At 37.5% G+C, this 25,491-nt stretch overlaps 1 protein-coding gene across 3 annotated transcripts in view; it reads right to left on the bottom strand.

Annotated features, from left to right (window-relative positions):
* Positions 1 to 400: 400 nt before the first annotated feature.
* Positions 401 to 25,491, bottom strand: part of LOC129253431 (uncharacterized) — a 243,879-nt gene continuing 218,788 nt past the window's right edge. The window contains exons 8-16 of one of the 3 annotated variants that reach the window (XM_054891800.1): positions 16,729 to 16,800; positions 6,436 to 6,587; positions 5,479 to 6,354; positions 5,268 to 5,413; positions 4,596 to 5,191; positions 4,042 to 4,525; positions 3,699 to 3,971; positions 3,451 to 3,630; positions 401 to 708 (exon numbers count right to left, since the gene is read on the bottom strand). In XM_054891800.1, the coding sequence (XP_054747775.1) occupies positions 594 to 708; positions 3,451 to 3,630; positions 3,699 to 3,971; positions 4,042 to 4,525; positions 4,596 to 5,191; positions 5,268 to 5,413; positions 5,479 to 6,354; positions 6,436 to 6,587; positions 16,729 to 16,800 (2,894 nt within the window). In that variant the 3' untranslated portion in view covers positions 401 to 593. Of the gene's footprint in view, positions 709 to 3,450; positions 3,631 to 3,698; positions 3,972 to 4,041; positions 4,526 to 4,595; positions 5,192 to 5,267; positions 5,414 to 5,478; positions 6,588 to 16,728; positions 16,801 to 25,491 lie in introns of all 3 variants that reach the window. The other 2 variants (XM_054891798.1, XM_054891799.1) reach the window with 2 other exon arrangements.

Here is a 25,491-nt window from a genome sequence, read left to right as displayed (position 1 = left end):
GTGGCGCTTCTCAAAGATCGATAATTCTGTAGTTGATCCACTTCCTCTTTGTCCTTCCATTGATATGAAAATTGTTGACCTTCTTCCTTTCACTGATGTATAGTATATTAACAGGAATCACATATTCAAATCGAATATGCTCATCCTGCCCATCCTGCTCATCCTGCGCCGCTTCCAATTATAATCATTTTTTAGTACTCATTCAAAAGAATATCATTTAAAAGCGTTTTGGTCGTTTTCGAAAAAATATATAATAATTTTGAGCTCCAACATTTTTTTTGTATATCATTTGAATATTTGAAAATTTTGTGGCAACAAAAATGCGCGTTTTCGAACTCTTTAAGTTGCTTTGAAACCTTTTGTTTTTCTGTTTGTTTGTTTTTTTTTGTTTGTATTACTTTTGTGTTTCGTTTCATTTTCTAACTCGTAAAAAAAAAATGCCTACAGGATTTGCGACATTCGAAGTTTGATAAAAAGGTTGTAAAAATCAGTACTCTGGTTTTCTTTAGTTTTGTGATGTCTTTAACGTGTTTCGGGTTTCGTATTTTTGTTCATTTTTATTTTCCTCCATTTACTATACGATATGACTCCATTTACACCTTACTTTCCGGTCCCTCGGTGACATGTTTGAATGCCAAGCGTATTTTGGATAAATAATGCGAGCAAATATGCCCATAACTCTTGTTGTACCATTCCGGTGTGCGTCCCCTGGAGAGAGAAAATTAATTTTATTTTATATGCAGCAATTAGACATAATTTTCAATTTCAATTAAATTAAAATTAGGACCAAGTTTACTTAAAGTAAATTTAAGATACTCCTTATTTCACTTCATATTTTATTTCTCTTCATTCTATGAAGGTCGCTTGTAAAGTGCGTGCTAAGTCAGAGAGCTGGCACTACTGGCGCGTATCGGGGTTATGTTTTTAAAATTGAAATTTGAAAAAGGCGAGCCAAGAAGCACCGAGATTGGTAACTCCTAAAACACTCAGGTTAAGAAGCCCATTGTATTCAAAACTCTGCAAAGTAAAAGGGTAGATAGTCAAGGAGGAAAAGAAATAAGTGACAGAGAGAAAGAGATAGGGTAGATTAGAGAAAGAGATAACTATAGTCCTGTGATAATTTTCCATATTCTTTAGCAATTTTGAAAACATACTTCAATTTGAGAGAACGAACTTGACCCATTCGTATGACATCGGAAGCCAAAATTCATAACCTTGCTCTAGCAAAGGCAGGACTCTTACAGAGAAAGTACTCAGTGCTATCCGGCATCTTTAAGCCAGATAGGCAAATCGGATACTCAATTATCCCAATGGTGGTCATAAGATGCGATACCAGCTGGTGGTAGCAGAAGAGGAAAACCTCCTCTGCGTTGGAAAGATCAGATGGAGAAGGATTTGGCTTCACTTGGTACCGGTTAGCACGAGAAAGAAACGAATGGCACGCTTTGTTAAACTCGGCCAAAATCGCTAAACGGTTATCGCGCCAATTAAGAAGAATAAGGTCCCAAACTGACCCCATAGGTTGTATCGACTATCAAACGAACGTCTTTTCTACCAAGTTTCAGATGAAAGTTCGACAGTTTTCTGTTCGGGTTTGTCACAAAACACTTTGCAGTTCTGCAGCGTTTCAGATTGGGCGATGGCTCTTTAAGTAAATTGCATACATACATAGTCGCTCATTCAATTCATGACAGAGGTTATGCTTAGTTAGTAGCACTCTTGGAAGAACGCACGCCAAGTTTCAGCCAGATCGGTATATTTTTTTGTGTTTGGCATTCGTTTGAATCGAGGAATTCCAGCATTTTTCTATTTCCATCACGACCACGCACCAGCTCACGCCTCAGCAGTTGTGGTCGCAAAATTAATGGAAATAGGGTTGCAAGTCGTTTCACATGCACTCTATGCTTCAGATTTGGCTCCTTCGGATCTCTCTGACTACTATTTATTGCCCGATTTGACGAAATGGCTGGCATGCAAAATATTTTATTCAAACGAGGGGTGATTGCAGAAGCGAGTAGCTATTTTTCAGAATTGGACATAACCTATTATTTGGAGTGTGCAAGCCTAAAAGGAGACTATGTCGAAAAAAAAGGTTTGCCCTAAACAATTAAGCAGTTGTTGTTTTTGCACGGACTTTTCAAGCGACCGGTCGTACTTTACTTTAACATATTTTGCCTTACTGAACTTTCTATATTAAAATGCATAAAAAAAGTTACATGTTATGTAACACAAGCATTGCATAACATTACATAAAATAACATAACATAACATAGCATTACGTAACATACGCATTGCATAACATTACATAAAGTAACATAGCATTACATATCGTAAGCATTGCATAACATTACACAAAATAACATAGCATAGCAATACATAATATAAGCATTACATAACATTACATAAAACAACATAATATGGCATTACATACATAAGTATTGCAAAATATTACATAAAATAACATAACATAAGATAGCATTGCATAAGATAGGATTACATAAAATACGCATTGCTTAACACTACACAAAATAAAATAACATAGCATTACATAACATAAGATTTACAAAACATTACATAAAAAACATAACATAACAGAACACAACATAACATTTCATTAACAATTACATAGGGAATGCAGGTGGAGTGACAGTCTTTGGTTGAATATAAAACCGAATCATTCCAGTTAGGTAGAACCGACAGTCGTTGGTACGACACAGTCAAACTCATAGCCTTTTGTGATATCGAATGGGGAACTTACCCTAATCTCCCTAAAACATTGTGAACTTTTCAACAAATTTAGAAGATTCCTGATTTCCAAAGTGCTCATTAAAAATTGTCTACCTGAATTGGTGAATCTATCTAGAAAGAGCAGGCCAGTGGCATAGTAGGTGCGAGAACGCCTCTACCTCTTCTTCGTTGAGATAGTTCGTGCAGAAGTCATGTCCCTGCACGCCAGCCTCTGAGCGTATCTGCCTATAAGACAGTACCTCGTTCTAACAGAAACCAGTTTGCTAAGGTTGTGCTTAATTTGGGTTAGCAGCAATGCTGTGCGTTTAGCATTGAGATTCGGCCACAATTGCCGGGCGCTTCTTTCATCTTTCATTTGTTTTTCTTAAAAATTTCTCGAGATTAACAAATTATATACGAATACCATTTTCAATATTTTCGTCAGGAGGCATGGTGCGAGGTGTTGCTAGTTCATGAGCTCTACAATTTCTCTCAATGCCACAATGCTCACCAACTCATGTTAAATTTGGGCGAAATGACTTAGCCATCTTGCAAAGAGATGTGCGGCTACGTTGAAGGTTGCTTTGTGAGGGAGTTTATCGTTGCTGGACTGTCATTCAAAATGTAGATACACCAACACATACATTCGCTATTTTATTTCACTTTTATTTACCTTACTCTACTCCACATAAGTAATATTACTTAGAATACGGTTGAACTTACTTCACATCCACCCGCGCCAAATGCATAACACGCGAACGCCCGCTACCGCAAGGTTCGATAAGGTATCGGGAAGCCAACACTACACCTCTTATAGCGCCATACATCGGCTTAGCCTTGGCGTGATCAATGGAAGTCTCCACAATGACGCAAGCGCCGCGTGGCAGGTCTGTTTGCCATGAACTACACAGAAATAAATCAATTATTATACCAATATATTCTAGTTGTACCTTTAAAAACTACTGCCTTACCGTAGCACACAAAAATCGGTGGTCAATTGCCCGTCAATGGCGTATTGGAATATTTCAGTGCGTTCATCCAGCTTCTTAACTGTCTGGCTCTCAAGCAAGTTTGTGTCCCAAGATGCGCGCTGCTTGATGATGTAGTCCAGCACCTCTTTCGGTGGTCCTTCGACTTCAGTGGTGCAGCGCCACAAACGCAGCGGATGACCGTCACCGACCTTTTTGTACGCAATGTCTACATTACTGTCGTTTTGCGAAGAGATTGTGAACCAGCCACGTGTTCTGAGGAGGAAGAGGAGAAAAAAATGTGTTTTATTATAATTTATGAAATTCTTTGCACGGCTTTACTCACTTCTCTCTGCCCTCCTTGATGGTCGCACTCGTGCACTCGTACAAGTAACCGCGCCAGTTGTGGAATTGCATGCCTTCGCCAAGTGCCTCCAGTGGCACCGGCTTCGACTCTTCCATATAACCAAAATTACATTTGCTGATCTTCTCTTTATTCGCCGTAAATATCCGTTTGTAGTTCTCAATCATAAAAGCCAAACACTCGTGAGATGCTTTCGCCTCTTGCAGCTCCTTGTCGTCGGGCACGCCAGCACCCTTGCGACGTCTGGGCGAGGCTGATACTGAAGCAGCACCCGTGGAAATGCTGCTATGGAAGAGCGATGGCGCTAAGCACACGGCCAAATTGTTAGCGGTCATCTGATTTTGCTCCGCATTGGCTGCCACCAGCGTCAGGAACTCCAGCAACGCATAAAGTATTTCACGATTTTCGTCAGGTAGCAGAAGTACTGAGCACTGCACTGCCTCCAAACGTACATCCCTGGGCAGATCTAGAAAATACAAAGATAGAATGTAATATAAAAAGTCATATTTCTTGTGATCACACTCCTCCCAACTTACGCTGGAAGATCGCCGCAAACGTTTCGGACATCTTTGTCGTGAGTAGCGATTCGGGCAGGTCACGGAAATACTGCTTCAACATGTCAGCCACATCGTAGGCCTGCTGCGTATCATAAACTTCCATGCAAAGCGCTGTGGAATCTAGTTGCTCAACCTCTGTTTTCAGCTTCATAATGCGAGACTTGACGCCACTCTTTCGGAACAGACCGATTTGATCGAGCGCACGCACTTGCAGCCATCGGAAGGCGGCACGTATCGGAATAGGCAAGGTTTGTCCGGTGCGTTGCAGCACCAGCAGTAGTGGCACTCCAAACACTTTCTTGTCTTTGTAGTCCGGCATTTTGATTTTCTTAATAAACTTGGGCAGTTCCCAATTCCAGCCGGAACGATGTGTCGGGCAATAACGTTCCATATACCCAGTGAGTATGACCAACGCTAGCTTGCGCAGAATGTGCAGCTGCCCCGCCGACATGGCGGCAAATGGAATGCCATGGTCATTCATATTGGGATCGATCTTTTGTGAGAAGCATTTGCGGAAGATCATGTGCGGACGCTCCTCCATCTGAAAGCTATGCCATCGCACGACTGGTGTGCTACTATAAAGAAATTCAAGGTAAAAAAAAAAATAAAATAAGTGAACCATTTTGTGGTTACACTTCTCTGATAGCTTACCGTTTAACATTGTCCGATTCATCAGGTTTTGTCTCTTTGCGGGAGCTGGAACGTGAACGGAAACTTGACGAGCGGAAGCCATCGCGCTTCTTCGGGTCTTTGCCTAGGTTAAGAGAGCCACCTCGTGTCAGTTTTTTGACCTTGATCTATTAGCGGTAGACAATATTAGATTAGCATTAATTTTACTTTCATTACACACAAGTTTACTAACCTCAGTTGTGTTCGAATTTGCATCCTTAATCAGCAACTTTCTGCCGTGATGGCATTCCGAGTCCGAGTGTGTGCCAATATCATCTACCTTACCAGTGCGCTGTAAGAATCTACGCGTTTTGGATGGTGTCTTGCGTAGCGACAATTTTCCACCAGCCGACGATTCCTGGCTATCGCTGTAATATGAGGAGGAATCATCCGATTTGCCCTCCTTCAAATGGGGCATCGGAGTTGAAAAGAAATGCAGTGGACTGGTGCGCATTGAACGTGGTGTTGTTGGTGTACGCTTTGGACTCGCACGATTCAGACTAAGGAAAGTTTCACTTTGTGATGGTACTTTGAGTTCATTGCCAAATATAGGAGCCTTCGGGAATGTGTGCATTGGGCTGACCGCTGATGGCGATGGTGGTGTGGAATACACAGCATCGGGCTTGCGCATGCTGCCACGTTGGCCTAGCTGTGATAAGTCTAATGCTTGCGGTCCACTTATAACAATACCTTCGCGATTTTGACGTTTTCGTCGACGTGACTTTATCGACTCCACGCGGCGCAGGAAAGCCTTAGCACCATCCTTGAAACGTTCACTGCCAGTGCGACGTAAACGCACCGCTGCCGAATCGGCTGATTCATTGACGGTGGGGTCAGTAGAATTACCGGGTAGCGTTAGGGAGAGACCACCACCAGATATATCGTAGCTGTCATCTTCAAAACGATCGGGACTGGATTCTTTGGATGAGCTTTCCGTCTTCTCGATATTCAACTTGCCAGCGGGTGGCAACTCAAGACCCATTTCGCCGATGCGCGACCAACGACGTATATGCGGCTGGAATGTCCAATTCTCGCTGAGCGCGCAGTTTTCATCATCGGAATCCTCCTTCTGCTGGGATGAATCGTACGTGAATGAGTTGATGATGTGTTGTACTTTAAGGGGTAATTTAGAGAGGGAAAGTTGACAAACCTGCGGCGTTTGCGCCTTATGTGACTGATCGAGACGCATATTGGCACAGCGATTTAAAATGCAGAGACGTCGGTACAATGACTGCAGCTGATCATTCTCTAGGTTGGTGTGATCCTTGGCCACGTTGGTCAGGTCAAGGGGGAAGTGATGATCTGTGTAAAGACAAAAACAAATAAATTATGGTAAAATTCATAGTTATCTTAGAGAAAAAGGGTGATAAGTTGGTGAGCTCTAAGCATAATTTTATAGAAATATTTTAAGTATTGGAGCCGTGATTTCTTTTGTGATTCTTCATTTACAAAATGAATTTATTTGCCTCACTGCCTAGCATCTACACGCCATCAGAGCTGCTAACGACTAAAGCATGAAAACCAGCTAAATGCAGCAACACAGTGGATGTGTAAGGAAAAATTACAGTCTTCTCAGCGACCATCGTCAAAGTGCGCGCGACGGACGATGCGGAGGATATGTTGAAATTAAGTATGGGAAATAAAGAAAAATCTAAAATGTAAATCTTAAATCTGTAATTGCCAATTGCCAATTTCCACCCGATCAGCCGTGCGATTGACCAAACGCATGACGCGGTTGGCCAATTTTACAAATACGGATGTGAGTTTCATGTTTCTCGGTCATTCTCTTTCCCTCCCGGCCCTGACACTTATAGTTGTTACAATTTTTATGTAGGCAATCGGGTTCTACGTGTCGTCGTAGCTGTTTTCGTTCGCTGATATTACGTCTGCCGAATCAGCAGCAACAAATCTTAGTGCAAAGGAAAGATTTGAAAAACAGAATGAATTTGGAATTTACGTAGTTGCTTTGATTAGTTAGTCAATTGGCTGTTGCAGAGGACTCGCAAGTGAATATATCTACAGGGTGGTCCATATTGTAGTTTTTGTTTAAGAATTCAAAAAATTACTCCAAATAAATAATTCTCGGTATAAAATTGGTTTGTTCGAAAGAGCAAACGATCCGATTATTTATGGAGCACAATTTCATTCATGTGGCTGCCTCGGCTAAGTTTGTAGTAGCGCGTATTGCTAAACCAGTTTTCCAAGATCTTGATAGCGGTTGCTAGCTCTATCGCATCAATGGCTTGCCCGATATTCATCTTAAGCGTCTGAATCATTTGAAGGGTATAATTCCAGCAGCGAGGTGGCTATTTAGCACCGCCGAGACGGATAATAATGCTATTACCGAACTTGGCGCGCAAAATATCGATTGTGGTCTGATCTATGTAGTATGGCACGCCATCCTGCTGATACCAAAAATCGCGCAAGTCTATGCCTTTAATTTCTGGCTACAAAAAATAATTTCTCATTCCTCTGTAGTGCTCACTGAGATGACGATTCCACCAGAATTTTCAAAGAAAAGGGGGTCAATGATGCCTTCGCTCCAACACCTGCGCCAAACTGTCACTTCGAGAATGCACTGACTGCTCGCCGATCACGCGCGAGTTTTTCGATCCCCAGATATGGCAGGGATACCCACTGACGCTTCACCAGAAAACCTGATTTTGACTTCTGAATCAATGCACTGTTTGGGCATTACAACATAGAAATATAAGAAATAAGTTTTCGGAAAATATTTTTCAACCATAAAGCGATTCATTCCGTTCTGCGGAGATGTGATACTGATTTCCAACGGGAAGAACTGTCGCTGTCAAATTAAAAAAAAAAAACACTGTATGGGCCACCCTGTACAAGCACATAAAAACTCGCCTCCACCAAAACGTTAAATGCTGGATGGAACTGCAATGCAGTGAGAAAATCTTAAAGGCGTTTGCCTTCGCCGACGTAGTCTGAATATTCACCAGAGCCTCTGAATGTTTTGATGCCTCGTGGGCACTGACGCATTGCTGCTCAATGTAAATATTGCATTGACGCGCTGCCATGAGGCGCCTCCGCATGTTGCACATGTGTCAACCGACACCAGTGGGCACGTCAGGGCGACGACGTCGTCGAGAACAGCGATTGAATACTTTACTGGCATAAATTATTGGCAGCAATTTGATTATTGTTGCCGGGAAAGCTTGTGCTGTGTGTGTGTATATATATATATATAAAGCGACTATATATATATATTTATTTATATATGTATATAACTATATATATGAATGACAAAGTGAACGAGTAAGTGTAATGAACTCTTGTAATGAGTTGCGGTAAACACTGCAAGTAAGTACATAGGTATGTGTGTATGAACGCATAGAGAGACCTATAAATTTATAACAAATCATGCAAATCAATAGAGGAAAATGTTTTCTCGTCTAATTTAAAGAAGTGACCTGGATTTTTTTTCATCGATTATAAATACATGCATACATCAATTACCAAGGAAATAAATTTGGGAAATGTGTATGCATGTCGGCGTTTGCTGGAAGAACGTCATATTCCCAATATCAACCAAATATTGAGTATAAAGCGAATTTTTATATCTAAGAAAAACAGTTTTGTGGATTATGATGCTTGTCATGGCACTGAGTTTCATGATTTTGATTTTTTTGTTTTTCAATCATTATTTTGGAGAATTCTAAAGAACTTTCGTAGTGGGCCAATATCAATCGGTGGAGAAAAATGTAATATCAATTCCTATAATCTAATTATTTTAAGTAGTGAAAATTATATAGGAAATGTATGTTATATTACGGCCATCCTGTCGAAAAAAATATGTAAAAATTAGCAAACTGCCAATATTCGGCTTTAGAGTCTGTTGGGCCTCTTCGGTTAAAGATAAACCTCACTCGGCTCGCCTAATAGTTTACAATTTCAATAAAACAATGGAAAAAGTGAGCAGAAATAGCACACACATATGCATATAGTAATGAAATTGGATCGATAAAATGGAATTGAGTTGCATGGAGAGATTATTAATGAAGACCCAACCACTTAGACATGGATGCGCATTATCCTTATGTAATGTTAAACATAGACAGGAAGTGTGCAATAATGGATGGAAACAAGATTTTGCCTTTCCAAAAACCGTGACGTCAGCGCAGAAAATAAAATAAAATAAATAATTGGCGCTTACACTTCTGTTAGGCGTTTGGTCGAGCTCCTACAGGAGGGACCTACAGTTTCAAGCCGACTCCGAACGGCAGATATTTTTATGAGGAGCTTTTTCATGGCAGAAATACACTCGGAGGTTTGCCATTGCCTGCCGAGGGGCGACCGCTATTAGAAAAATGTTTTTATTAATTTTGCTTTCACCGAGATTCGAACCAACGATCTCTCTGTGAATTCCGAATGGTAATCACGCACCAACCCATTCGGCTACGGCGGCCGCCACGCAGAAATAAACTGCATACAACAAGACTTGTTAAGTTTCTGTACTGACGTCAGTTTATTGGCAAGTCCGCGGCTTTTTCATTAAATTTCATAAAAATATGACAGGAAACACTTCAAATATGATGTGGTAAACAAACTATCGATAAGTTTGTAATAAATTTAGTATTGTATAATAGTTAAAAAAATGCAAACCATTTTTTTTTTTATGAATATGTCTTAAGATATATTTTCCCCACAATATCTATTAATATAAAAATAACAATTTTGCATCAATTTTTAATTTACATAACTTTGAACAAGAAAAAAAAACAAAAACAAAAAATAGTAATAATAATCATTTGTAAAAATATAAAAAAAAATTCCAAATTTATTCCATTATCCAAATTAAATCCAGGTTTACAAACTTCTATTACTTCATTTCATTCCTCAGTTTGGCTCTTGACACCCGCTCAGCGCAAAGAAAAAGTAACCGAACAACGCAGATTTCTTTTTAACTCCAATGATAAAAGAGTGAAAATTAATTACCTTATCACAGTTTGCTCAAGGTGCGTCGCACATGCGTACACTCCACTAGCAAAGCCACATATCTGCTAACCGGTTAGCCGCTGGGCAGTTGTTTCTTATTAAAACAAATGGTCGCACATCAGTTGCATGATTAAACCAATTTGCAAACGTGTTGCAACGCCTGCATTCAAGCATTCGCGCTGAAGAAACGCATTTGCTGCGACGAATGTAAATAATGGCCGTGAAATTGAGAGTTGCAAAAGGCGGTGAGGGATAGAGAAGAAGTAAAACAAACAAGCACAGTGAAAACCTGATAGAAATGCACGCGAAATGAGTGAACAAATGGAAAGAAATTAAGCGACGAGTGTTTTCGGAACTCCCGCCCAACTTTCAGCAATTCAGCAAAAGGCTCGTTATTTGTGCGCCGCAGAGGCCCCTTTTTACAAGGGCACGCCAAAGCCGGGCAAATTACCAATACATTGCAAGGTAAACCACCGAATTTCAAAATAACAAGAATTTCATTAAAAAGCGGCATTAATCATTTGGGGTATGGGGCGTCGAGAAGGCAACAACAAAAAACAAGAAAAAAAATTAAATTAACTAAAGAGGAAGCACAAAACTGAGAATGCCGAAATACGTAATTTTACACAGCATACGAAACTAGAGACATAAAAACATTATAGCGTTGAAAAAAATGTGGCTTGTCTGCCAACAAAAGCGCAACTTGGTCACATACTCCGCCGCAGCGCCGGCGAGGCGCGCACGAAGTTGTCTGACAAAAAATATGCAAAAAGGCAAATCAGGAAATTTATGATAATATGCGAACCTTTTCAAGGTCAACTACAACACACATACAACAATTGTCTATACGTACATACATGCAAACTCATTGTGAACAAAAGGGGCAACAGCCGCATGCTGCATGCAACAAGTTGCCAGCGTGCCGAAGTCAACATTGAAACTTTTCATTTCGATTGTATTTTTGAAAGGGCACAACTGCGCGCCAAAAAAAGAACAAAAATGCAAAAGAATAAAGTCAGAAAACAAATAAATTTAAATAAGAGCAGGTTCAGTTCGTTTGCAACACCAAAAACTTCATTTGTAATGGCTTACGGCACAAGTGCATCGCCGACGTCCTTTTTGGGCTGAGGTAAGTAGTGCATCAAGTAGCTTTTCGAACCTAAGGTAGAGCAGCGAAAGCGTTCGGATTAAGATTCACTTATTATGTGTGCGGGCGCATGTGCGTGTATATGTTTTTTATGATTGTGCCTGCCACACTTTGCCCTGCACACTCATAATTCAAATGCCACAGAAAAATTTGTTATTGTTGTGCATTTGTTGCGCCAAAGGAAGAAGTCGTTGATCTTTCTTGCTGGCTTTGCCGGCAACTTTGGTTCTACAGAATATCGGCTGCTGGGTGCTAGAGGCGCGTTTGGCACCGAAATGAATTATTGGTCTGCTTTGCGCGTAACTAACGATTAAAATTGAAAGCCTTTCTTCATTTTTTTTTTATTTTCTATGTTCCTTTTCGGTACAAATTAATCTGTAAGCTGCTCAAGCATGAAATGCGATCCGAAGGCGATCCCCGTTTTGGTTGTATTTATTTTCGATTGGGTATTGACTTTTTTTTACTGAAGTTGCATAAGCGCACATTAATTTGCTTGAAATACCTGAATGAAATAAGGAATATAAATACGCGCATGTTTCTATGGAATTTAATTTAATTCATATTTATTTAAAAAGCCACATAGTACATTTAAGTGATTGAACTCAAAATTGTAGAAAGCGTCCTTTGGATGGCGCTGTGGTCGAGAAGTTCAGAAAAATTGTGCGAAATTTGATTTCGTTTTTTGGTTTTTGTAAAGGCATGGTTGGGAAAAACGTAATGGCAAAAAATTAAAGCAGTAAATTCAAGTGAAGAAAATAAAACAAAAACCGTCAGAAATTTCTACAGTTCTATGATCTGTGAATTGAACTGAATCTGGCCGCCGTAGCCGAATGGGTTGGTGCGTGATTACCATTCGGAATTCACAGAGAGGTCGTTGGCTCGAATCTCGGTGAAAGCAAAATTAATAAAAACATTTTTCTAATAGCGGTCACCCCTCGGCAGGCAATGGCAAACCTCCGAGTGTATTTCTGCCATGAAAAAGCTCCTCATAAAAATATCTGCCGTTCGGAGACTTGAAACTGTAGGTCTCTCCATTTGTGGAACAACATCAAGACACACACCACAAATAGGAGGAGAAGCTCGGCCAAACACCTAACAGAAGTGTACGCGCCAATTATTTATTTTTGTTTTTTTATTTTATGATCTCTGAACTTCTATGATTTGTGAAGTGTAGAAATTTCTGACGGTTCTTGTTTTACTTTCTTCACTTAAATTTACTGGTTTATTTTATATTTATTTAGTTTCTTGATATTGTTTTCTTTTTGTATTTTGTTTGCTCCAAAATGCGGTTGCAATGCCCTTACATAATTTTCACTTTATTTCTATTTTGTGTTTGGAAACCCTTTATGAGCACAATGCCCTCTAAGTTGTTGAAAACGTCCTTTACCTTTACCTTAACATTTATTTTCTCTTTTTTGAAAAAATGTCGCAAGGTTGTCTTTGCTTAAGAACATGTCTGTATGGCTAATTTATAAGCTTGGCAAATGGTTTTGGGCTTGAAAAAAATTCAAAAAAAAAAGTGAAGAGTGCCAAACGCGCTTGCTCACATGCTTCGAATTGTGAGCTGAATTTGGTTAGCTGAACAAAAAAGTGACACTGGGAGAAATAAAAAGTGAACCGAACAGAATGAGAAAATAAAACCACTACAAAACACCAAAAAAAAAAAATAAATAAAAAATAAAACATACCTAAAAAAAATAAATAGAATAAAATAATAACAAGATTTTGACAACATTTTATGCGATGAGCGATAATATTTGTGATATATTGTATGTGACGAGTGATATGAGACTACTAATGGTAGTTTTTAGGTTAGCTGAGGTTAAAAAGATTGCCTAGAAGTGGGCCCATTTGGATGAAGAACTCAAGGAGAGTGCTCTATGGCTATTTGGCTCTGGGACACAAGCCTACTTTGCAAACGTGTGTTAGTGTGTTAGTGCGGCTTACAGTGGATTAGTAAATTTATAACTTCTAGTTAAATATTAAAAAATAATTTATATCCTACAAATCCTATGAAATTTTTCCAGCCAATTTATTTCAGTGTAGCACAAATTATCTTTTTTTCCTTCTTTTTTCGTTTTAACGTCTACCTTCTGCCCCTTTTCATTTTCATTGGAATTCCTGCACCAGAACTCGAGCGATAATTTTAAGGATTCCATTTAGGAGATTTTTTTTTTTAATTTAGATCGCATGCCTGCCCTTTTCGCATGTTTGTCGCCGAATTGAGGCGTGGAAGTTTGTTGCGTATCAGATTTAGCGAAATAAAAAGGGTATCATTGGGCACTACTCGAAAGACGATTTGAAGGTGTGTTTCTAACAAATACAAGCAGCGCTCCGTGTATGGATAAAAACTCGATTATGTAGCGACAAAGTGCAGAATTATTTGAGGAAACAGCAACAAGAAGGCATGCACACAAAAAGGTAAGGCATGCGAGTATTCTCGAAATTCACTCATTCACCAGAATCTGACAAAAGCGAAAGGGTCATTTAACTCGTTTGCCAGTAGGCGAGCTAAGTAATTTAAACCATGGCAAAATTGGTGTGGTGAGCAATAAATTAGGTGTCGTCATATTATATATTCAAATAAAGAATTGTGTGTGTGAGTATGTGGCTTTATATATATATATATATTAATGCGCTAGTGGTAGTTTGTTTGTGCGATCGACGATCGTGGCTTTGACCTTAAAATATATTTGCACAGATCTTCAGCGCATTTTTGATGTCAAATTTTGTCTTAGCGACATTAATATGTTGGGCTTTAGGGTGAGGATGAATAAATTTAAAAAAAAAAATACTCCTTTTCTCAACTAGCCTCTACACTAAAACTCAGTCTCTCATGTCGCTAAACTCATTTTCGTTCCTCAAAACTCTCTGAATGATATGCAGGTTTACCGAAAGTCAACCTAGCAAAAAAAATATACATATACTTATATGCATTAAATTTTTTTAAAATTCAAATGTCTCGAAAGCAGCTAAATTTTTGGCATGACCAAATTAATCAGAAATCACCTAATTAATACTGTTCTTAAGTATCTTTGGCGACCTTCCTGGTAACCTGGTAATATCCAAAGTTTGGTTAATGCGTTAATTAAAAATTTTAGGTAGGTTTAAAGTGAAGAAAATGAAATTACATTAATTTAGCTCACTGACATCACCAGACTTAAAATAGTTGGTTAAAAAAGGCAGTGGAAGTTTACTTAAGCTGAACCGTAGTTTCGGAACTAGTAGATTCACATTTGTGAGGCAGTTGAGTAAACGAAAAGACTTGAAGGACACTTTAAACTAAGGAACACGATTTACAAAGTTGACTTTATAGCTTAAACGAGACATCGGTCCATTGTCTGTGAAACGGGTCTAAGAATGAATTGTGAATGCATAACTGAAGGCAAAAAGGATTTGTAAAAAAAATTTGGTATCGATTTCACTCGACGAAGACCGAAAACTAATATGTTTTGGTAGACTGAAAGCTAAAAATTTTGTTTATCCAACTTGATTTTTTTACCATAACGGCAAACTGTAAATTTAAACTTTCTGATTAATTTCCAACCAACTTCTAACGAGGATCTCTTTACTGGTTTGTAAATGCTACATAATGGTTTTATTAGTCATAGTGGGAAAAATATCATCTCTCCATCTTTAAAATTAGGTTGTATACCGTCTGAAGTGATTTCTCTTTGCGGTGCCGTTGACTGGTGATGCAATAAAGGGCTTCGGAAAGACCGTTTTCTATCCTTTAGAAGAAGGTCTAAACCGTATCTTTTTCGGAATGAACTTAAGAGAGCGAAGGAGTTGCTTCGCTTGGCCGAAAGCGGTCAATTTCCGATTATTGTCTTTTCTGACGAGAAAATGTTTCGAATTGAGCAATTCGTAAACTCCCAAAACGATAGTCTTTATTTCACCGATGGTTCATAAGAGAATTTGAGTCATCGATTGACCACCAGGAGACAGACGGGCGCTCTCCAATCGTTTTCATCGAGTCTGACGCCAAGGTAAATGCGAAATATTATCGGGAAAGTATTATGGAGGGTGCTTTGAAGCCGTGGACAGACAAACATTTCGATGGCAGACCATGGACGTTTCAACAGGACTCGGCGCCGTCTCACAAAGCTCGAGTGAACCAAGAATGTCTAAAATACAACGTTCCGAACTTCACAATGCCCACAGAATAGCTCTAAAATTTACCAGACGCGAAAGCAATGGATTATTCTTTTTGGGCCATTTTAGAGAGCAAGGCACGAACTAAAAGATGCATCAGTCTCGAGTCGCTGAAAAAAGCCATTGTTTACGAGTGGGCCAAAATACCTGCAAGTCACATTCGGGCAGTTTGCGATTAGTTTCTGGACAGTCTCAAGGCCATAGTCAAGGCAAAAGGTGGTCATATCGAGCAAAAATAAATTGATTCTTAATTTTGTATTATTTTCACACATATTTTACTTTGAATTGAATAGAAGTAATTTTCCAAACTAAATGTATGGCCTTTTTAATTGGTTGCACTTCGAGTGTCGGACCCTGTATTATGGTTGAAATATACTGTATATGGTTGCTACTGATACTTGATGTTCCACAAGCATTAAAAAAAATGTTCAACAATTTTTAATCCTATATGAACGAAGTCAGTCATTCTCTCTCTTTAAAAAAATTCGTTTTTAACATTTTTTTAGTGAAAGTGTTTGCGGTCACCGAGAATACCAATAATTACAGCTGGCAAATACGTTTTATGTGTTTTTAATGATCTGTTTTGTTTTTTTTTTTTTTTTTGTTTTTTGTTTTGGATGCATTTGGCCAAGCTTTTATGTTACATTTTTTATGTCCCTTAGCCAAAGGGCATTCGTATCGAATGTGTTGTACGCATTCGTTGAATTGTTTTGTTTTTATTTTTGTTGCTGTTTCATTGTATGCTGTTATTAATTTTTTCGTAGTATTTGCTTTCCTTTTCAACACTTTTTCCTCAATTGTCCTGTTTTTTTTTCTTTTGCTTGCAGCTTTTAAATATTTAACCACAGTGTAAGTTGCCAAAAATTTGCGGCTATTACAAGCTGTCAGAAATGCGGCAACCATCAATTACCAGCTGTCATAAATACAAGTCAGACCCTTTTATTTAATGCACACTACACTACTTTCAAGTGAAATGCAATCACTTTCGTTTTTTGAGCTGCCTCGGTTCATGCGAAATTTCATATGAAAAAATTTGCACAGAATTTCTTCTGTGCATGAAAAGGTAGCAGCAGCATTACTGATTAATTTTTTGAGAGAAAGAAGCTAATCTCAGGTGCATATAATCCTTTTACGTCTTCATACATACGCACAAGTGTACTCTATTTTTTTTTTCACACTCACCTTCATACATTTGCGCATATTGCGGAAAGCCGGCAGCACGCAGCCATTTACACGCTTCAACGGCCTCGATCTCTGTAAGAAAAAGGGGAAAAAAATATTATTGTAGTAATCAGAAAAAAAGTAATTGAGTATAAATGCAAATGACAGTGAACAAAAGTAAAATGCAGAAATTTGTTTTAAAAGCTATTTAAAGGCTTTTTTGTCTGTTTCATACCTGTCACACCCACGCCTGGCTTTTTTAATATTTTCTCTGCCTATAATTAACTTAAAAATTTAACTGGATTGTATTGTTGACGGCAACATACTAGCCAAAAAAAAAAAAAAATAATAAAATAATAATAAAATAAACGGATTTCAGTGCTGCGTCGCATACCAGACTCCAACAGGATTTTCGACAAAATGCGTGTGTGTGTGTATGTGCGTGGGTACATAAGCACTGCTGAATTGCATTCGATATCAGACACATGGTGGCAGGATGGGATGACTTACTGTAGCACAACGCGTTCATTGTTGCAGTGCACAACTGGACAATGAACAGAGCTTTTAAACGCAACACTTTTTAGTACAAATTCAATTAATTTGGTAAAAAACAATATGGGTGTCCGCATTGGGGGAGCACTTTTTTGTACACACGAATTTTATCATACGCACATTTATGTTTCGTCTCTATCTAAGAAAAATATGTCGTAAATCCAATGAAATTAAAACCAAACTATTTTAAATTTTAGTAATTTTGAGCCAGTGTCCGCAACATTTCTATGAAATAAACATCTGCGTATGTAAGTAAGTGGGTTGATGCACTGCATTCATTTGCATGCAAGTTATAAAATGTATCGCCTGTTCCAACTTTTGTTGCAGTCTGATATAACTTTGCTTGTGTTTATAAATTTATTACACAGTACACGCTTAAGTCACAATTTTGGACATGATGAATCATTGATTGGTGATAAGGATAAATAATAATCAAAAAAAATTTTAATTAATTTATTATAATATGGTTTATACAGGGTGGCACTATTTGAGAATAGTATTTTTGAGAATAGTAACACAAATGACATGTGGGACATGGGATGCTATACCCTTGAACAAAATTGGGAAATATTGAAAACCTATTTCCAAAGTGGTGAGTCTTCTTCTTCTTCCGCGGTTACAGTAAATGGCGAGCATTACCGTGACATGCTCAACGAGTTTTTGTTTCCAAAAATTGAAGAGGATGACATGGACGACATTTGGTTTCAACAGGACGGTGCAACTTGTCACACTGCCAAAGTTACACTCGAACTTTTTTGAATTCCGATATCAATTGGCCGCCTCGGAGCTGTGATTTAAGCCCGTTGGACTATTTTTGTGGGGAGCCGTTAAGAACAAATGCTATGCGAACCATCCAGAGACGATTGATGCTTTAAAACACGAAATCGAAGTCGCCATTCATGAAATTGGGGCTCAAACAATCGAAAGTGTGCTTAAAAATTGGGTTGATCGAATGGCCTACTGTAAAGCCAGTCGTGGCAGCCATTTGAACGATATTATTTTTCATTCATAAAAATGTTCAATCTTCAAAATAAAAAAAAAAGTTTGAAAAAATATTGATTAGTTTTTTTTTTTTTTATAGCCGATTCAAAAAGCAAATTTTACATGGCCCACCCTATAATAACTTATCAATGTTCTCATGCTTTATTCGTATATAATTTGTTTTCTCTGTACATCTAATCGATCTATGTCATTAGTTATTATCAGATTTTATAGAAGTAATTGAACATATACTATACATTTATTACTATTTGAGTAAAGACAAACAAATGTGTGTACGACCAAGTCAAACAACACGATCATTCAACGTCGACTAGCATTTTGACTCTTCGTGGTACCGACAAAAACTCCTTTAACACTCTTTGAGAATCTACTACAACTTCTCGATGTATATTCAAAGAAGCTAAACCGTTCAATCGCTCTTCAGTCATAGTCGGTCTAAGGTATGTCTTAATACTACGTAGCGTTGAAAAGGCGCGTTCATTCGTGGCTGTTGTAACAGGCAAAGTCGCCATTAATCGAAGAATTTGATGAACATTGGGAAACGCGTCTTCGTTGCAGATATCGAGTGCTTCAAGTGATTTGTTAATGTCCTTATTAGCGATGCGTTGTCGCCAAAGTTCTTCACCAATCCATATGTCATTAGAATGTCAAACAATTTTTTAAAACTTCGTCTGGGGGCGGTTTGAACCCTGCAAACCCCCCTCCGTGCGCACGGGCCTGGCTGGCATCGCCAAAAAAATCGCAGCTATCACACCCAATTTGAAATTTCCTAAATGAAGTTAAAAACTTTAACAATCCTATTAATTTAAAGCCTCTTTTATACATAATCGTAGTACCGAACAACGAAGTGAAAATAGTGTAATGAGTATGGGAAGCGAAGCAACGTTTTTTACTAAAGCGACAGGATTTGCTAATGCTTTTTGTCCACGGTGTTATTGTGCCATTTTAGCAAAAAATATATTCAATTACTATATAATATTTACACTTCAGTGGGGCACTTACTCTAAAGAAAATGTGACCCACACACAAGAACATCGCCACTATTTAATAACAAATGCTTAACAGATTTATTGTATAAAAAATGATTGAACGGAAAGAAGTGCACGAAAGTATTTTGCGCAAAAGTTTATGTAACATCTGTGAATGTTGCGATTTACGTGAGAAAATTTAAGTATATTGGAATTGTTACATTTGAATGTATAAATAAATAAAAAATATAATAATAACACGTCTTTCAAAAGACGCGCCTAGATGTTGTTTAAAAATAAAACCTGTGCAAATTTATATTTTTAAGGCTTCACTATTTTTAATAAAAATACGACTGTTAACAATTATTCATGAAAAATGATATCATTTAAATGTCCACCATGAGCAGGTTTACAGGCTGCTATACGATAAATAAAAATTTCAAGAACTCGAAGAACATTGAAGAACTCTTCAAGAACATTCTCGCACTGAGTTTGGCAATCTGGACCCTAATGTTGTGCCTCAGCTCCGGAATCATTGCTGGCTTATTTACAAAGACTTTACTTACAAAAAAACCCCAGTCTGGCCGCCCAGTCCGTTTTCTGTCTTCGACAGAACCAGTTTCTTCAAATTTTTTAACCAACCCACTTATTTGGATGATTTCTTCCACCGGCTAGGAGTTATTCTAAGAATAAGAGTCAGAGACCTTTTATGATATAATACAATATAATACATAAAAAAAATTTAAATCATATTTTTCTGATTTATTACAAATTTCTGACACTTATAAGTCAAGCAAAATAGAACTGCGCGCGTTATTCAAGTTAAGCAATTCGAGTTGAAATGTGCAAGTGCTACGTAGAGTTTTAGTAGGGATATTAAAGTGAATGCTCCGTAACGGATATGAACAACAAATTTCGCGGTTAATTATTCCAAACTTAAATTACACTAAACAAAAAGACAGTGGGAGTATAGGCCTTCTACTCTCTAAATACTTTACTCTCTATTTTAAGCCTAAGAGTGTATTTCGGCCATGAAAAAGCTCCTCATATAAATAAAAAAACAACTGCCGTTCGGAGTCGCCTTGAAACTGTAGGCCTCTCCATTTGTGGAACAGCATCAAGACGTACACCACAAATAGGGGGAAGAGTTCGGCCAAATACCCAGAAAGGGTGTACGCGCCAATTGTACATATATAGGGCCCGCCATCTATCGTTACGGATTTCAACTAGGTATTATATGAAGAATGGTAACACTTAGCTGTCATCTGATTTGACAGAAAATTAGTTTTATTCTTCCGCTGAACGAAAATATTGCGACATTACTTTGAAAATCATGGAAATGTTGCAGAATGTGTACGAAAATTACGTACGGCAATGGGAAGAAGAAAAGCACCGAATGAAGCTTATGTGCGTTACTTTGCAAAAAAGTAAGAGAAACTGGGTTGCTTATTCACAAACCAACGCGTGACCGACCAAAAACCGTGCGTACATCCGAAAATATTGCTGCTGTGGCCGAGAGTGTTCGTGAATCACCAGGAACATCAGTTCACCGTCGTTCTCAACAATTGGACATTTCGGAGACATCGTTCAGACGAATTTTGCGTAAAGACCTTGGTATGACGCCGTACAAAGTCCAAGCCAAGAGCCATATGAATGAAGTTGTGTTCCATCATTACCAGAAGGATTGTACTTCAAAACAAAAAAAAACAGTTAGAATAAATATTGAGTAGTTTCTTTTTTATAGCATTTTTAATTCCGTAAAGTTATATGGCGGACCCTATATATACATATATATATAATATATAATAAATCGGGAATACAGGAAGGGAATTGCAGAATTTTTGCGAACTGAGAATATGCTTAGGAACACCTTTTCTAGATGTTCAATTTTCTCAAATGGAAATTGGTGACTAGGCCTACCCATAAATGTGAATATGCTAATGGAGAGCAAACAAAGGAGGTGAATAGTAATTTGAGAATTAGGCGAGCAGAATAATGTTCGAACTCTTTAAGAGATACCTCTGAATTCCAGAGTAGGCCAGTAGCATTAAAAATATTGCCGTACAAAGCGTAAGATAGAGTAAGAAGTAGATACAACAAAATTAATGTGGCTATTGATTGAAGAATGAGAGTCAAAGATCACACATAGATAATTGAATTCAAGAACAGATTGCATTAAAATATTTTCAATACGGGGGGACTAACGAGAGTTCGGTGAGTTAGTGATATTTTTTATTTGTTTGAAACATTTTAAAATTCCATTCATTTTTTTATTTAGTCTTACGATGTGTCATTTAAAAATTTCAGAAAAAGCGTTTAGAATGGAGACGGAGAAAACGTAAAAAATTGACGCAATACTAGTAGAAGTCCGCCAGCTATGCAGCAGGAAATTCCTTACTCAATACTTCACGGCTTTTGACGTCAACTCAAGCCTGTAGAAATTTTCAATGAGTTCTAAACTGCATATAATATAAAATGGACACTCAATCTCCTAAGACTATTTATGTGTAACTGGTACCATAGACTCCATTTTTTTGTGGAGGATGAGCCTGTGAAAGCCAGGCAGCAAAAGTCAGTGATGATCTCGGTTTACTCCACTAAAGCAAAAAGTATTGCTGCTATTCCGTTAGATTCTTCTCAGACGGTAACCACCAAAAGGTATACTGAAAACTGTTTCCTCGTCTTTTTTCAAATGCTTGGTAGAATTTCTTACTCTGGAGGATTCTAAAGTTTAACGGGAGCAAATAATGAGTCTTTATGTGTATAATTTGGTAGACGTATATTAGTAAATTATATCACTAAATCAACTCCTGTAGTTGTACTAATGCACATCATACACATATATATGTATGTATATACATGGCTGAATGTATGTTGGTATGCACTTATACAGCAAGTCTGTAAATCCTTTCTGGCGAATTATTGAATTTGACGGAATTGAATAAAAAAATGTTCAGCAATGAGTTTTACAGTTAACCACTCTTCGATGGATTTTCCAAGAGATTTTTCACTTCACTCTGTTGGAATCAATGCGTTAACCAGGATACGCCCTTCAGTAGAACGTTTTTATGTATTGCCACACTTCCTGTATGCAATAAGGGCGCTCGTGAACGCAAACACGTAGTTACATAAGCATTAGGATGGAGTGAATTTTCATTATTTTTGAAATCAGTTTTGGCTACTGGAAAGTACTTAGGAAATTCTAGTGAAGCATCAAACAAAATTTCAAAAGTACTTTTAATATCACCTTGTATAAGTATAGATTCGAATTGAATTAAACGAAACGTCCAATTGCTGGATACATAAAAAAAGAAATTAAATTGACTAATTGTAAGTAAATGTAAAATATAACCTAAAAAAATACAATAACTTATACACATTCTGGAAAAAGAGACTATGGAACACTTTCTATGCGGGTATATGGCTCTGAATAGAAGAAGATTCAATATTTTAGGAAAAAGTTCCTTGAATAACTTGGCAGAAGTAGCCAATATAGAAATAACAAGCCTTGTTAGATATATTAAAGCCACAGGTTGGTTCAATGAGGACAATGTAGAGTGTAGGTGGTACCCCAATGGGTTACAGCAGGCGTAGGTGTGTCAACTGACAACCACTATACCTACCTACCTACATAGACTTGTATTCGCTTTCGTTGTTAGTAGTGTTAGTATTGATTTCAAAGCGTTTTCATGGCCGTCTAATGTAACTTATGGCGATACGTAGTGCTATTAATGTATTTTGCGACTTTAACTGATTTTCAGTGACAATTTTTTAATTTAATTTTTAAATTATTATTGGTAATTTTTGACAGTTCTAAGACAAGTTACAAACATACAGTTTACATTTTTTTATATATAAAGTTTATTGGCAGCTGGGGGTACTCACTATCCTAAGAAAGTAATAAAACGCAATATTTTGTCAATTTTAAAATTTTATAAAGACAGCTTTTTATGTCTATCTTTACAAAAAAAATGTATGAATAAAATAAGTTTCCATATTTTAACGCTCCACCTTAATTTACATATATGTAAGTTGCTATGTTGGTGTTTGTAAGCAATACAGCTAGCTTGTCATATTTGTAAATATTTGTGACAGCGGAAAAAGGATATAGTGAAAGTGACATTTAATAGGGAGTGAATATAAAATGCGAATAAAAAATAATCAGCAAATTACTGTCAATGCCCAGTAAGAACAACACTGGCCTACGTATGTTGTTGGTAAAAAATGAAGAAATCACAAATCAGTGTTAAACTTTTTAAGCACTTCGAAAACATAATTCAGGGAGTCCAGTGTAATCAAAAAGTGACTTAAAAAAATGGATGCTGCACGATTAAACGTGGCAGATAAGCGCGCTAACGATAACACTCGAGGCGGTAGAATGCTACGCAGGCAACAGCAAATTGATATTTTGGAAGCTGCTATGACGGCTGAAGAACCCAGGCGCAGGAATAGATGGCACAGTGTAAGTAATTGAATAATTCGTATAACTCGACATAAATCGATAGCAAAACTTTAAGTGCGTTTTTCTCAAAACTATGTTTTCTAAACTGGTGATCACTGTAACTTAAAAACCGCTAGGTAGATTTCAAGGAAATGTATACTGCTTTTGAAAAACATAAAAAACTTGTGCCCGAACGAAGGATTTTTTTTTCGGTTTTTTTTCTCGAAAATTTGAAAAATATTTCGTGAAGCCGCCAGATTGTTAATTTTGAAAAAAAAAATCGATCAGGCACAGACTATCTCTTAATAAAACTAATTTCTCTTGTTCGATTGAGTTTAGATGAATCTCCAAGAACTTGCGATAATCACCGCAAGGGACTTCTGGAGAAATGGGCTCCACACAAACAGCGATAACTTTTACAATTTTTATTATTATTATTTTTATTTTTTTTTTTTTTTGAAATTTTACTAAAGTCAAGTCGAAACATGATGTATTAATGCTATGTTTTTATTTTTGTAAAATAAAGCAACTGACCAGCAAAACAAAAAAATATATTGAAAATCATCATTTTTCGGGCCTTTGACTACCCCTAACGCTTTAAATAAAGTATAGCTCATTGTTGTTACCTAATATTTCTCAGCTTTCACTAGATGTATTTAAGAAGTTTTGAGGACTCGGAGATAGGTTCTTGATATCAGGATGTAAAAGATTCGCTATTTCGTAGTATTTCTATGTCCCTCTATTCCTGCGATACCAAATATCTCGTATTATCTTTCTTACCTTTGCCTATTATATATCCTAAGATGAGACTGACAAAAATAAAGGTAAGAGTTTAAGTACCTATGCAATTTACATGTTTTTCTCTCTTAATTAGTCTTATCATTACCTTACTATTGGGCTTGGGAATAAGTTTCCGTCCTTTCTTAGCCAAAGTTACGAATTATTTAAACCATTAAATAATACATGCGTTTGTCTACCTGCCCATCATGAATTTGGCGTTTTTTCTTTTATTTGCTGAAAAGGTTAATTTTCTGTTTAACTTCTTTGTTCATGCTGTGCGAGCTCTTTTCAGCAGTTTTTAGTTAGTGTTGCCTCTTTTCATTTTATAGTTGGTTTTGCTCTGCTTTCTTTTAGCAACTTCCCAGAACATTCGGATACAAAGGCAATACTAAAATTTACGAACCACTTTTCGAAATTGTTTTAGCGACCAGTTTGCCACGAAGAATTTTGAAGCTCGCACAAGCCGCCTTTCATATAAATTTTGACTGTTGTTTTTTGAGGCTTCGAGGTTTCGAGGCATTTTCGCATTTAAGTGAATCCCTTAATTGTATAATTGCCGAATACAATTTTTGTTCACTTCAGCTTCCCTTCCACTTTGTCGCTGAATTCTAGATATTATCAGGAAAAGTAGATAGTTCTAGACTTCTATGGTGCCTATAAGCACCAGACCTTTTCTTTTAAGAAGATTTTTCATCCCAAAAATGTATTGTATTAGAAAATAATTTCCTTACATTTTATGCTTAATGCCCACAGTGGGCATCGAACCAGTACCAAACTAATCCCAGTAATAACGCACCACTCGCCTCCCTATGTTGAAAGAGCATAATTTAATCAAAAATGTGCCAATTAAATGTATTTGTCTTGATCAATCACTTTAATGGAGTTTGAATCGCTTCACATTTCGCTATACATATGCACATACATACTCATATGCGTGTGTGGTTATAAATAAAATTCGTATGCTTTGATGCGTGTGGGTGTGCATGCGCGCGCGACCAACTTAACTCAATTTGACATGCTAATCTTCAAATGAATTTTGCA

This window comes from Anastrepha obliqua, chromosome 1 (assembly GCF_027943255.1).
Source record: "Anastrepha obliqua isolate idAnaObli1 chromosome 1, idAnaObli1_1.0, whole genome shotgun sequence".
NCBI lineage: Eukaryota > Metazoa > Arthropoda > Insecta > Diptera > Tephritidae > Anastrepha > Anastrepha obliqua.
This window is presented reverse-complemented; position numbering and strand designations above follow the sequence as displayed.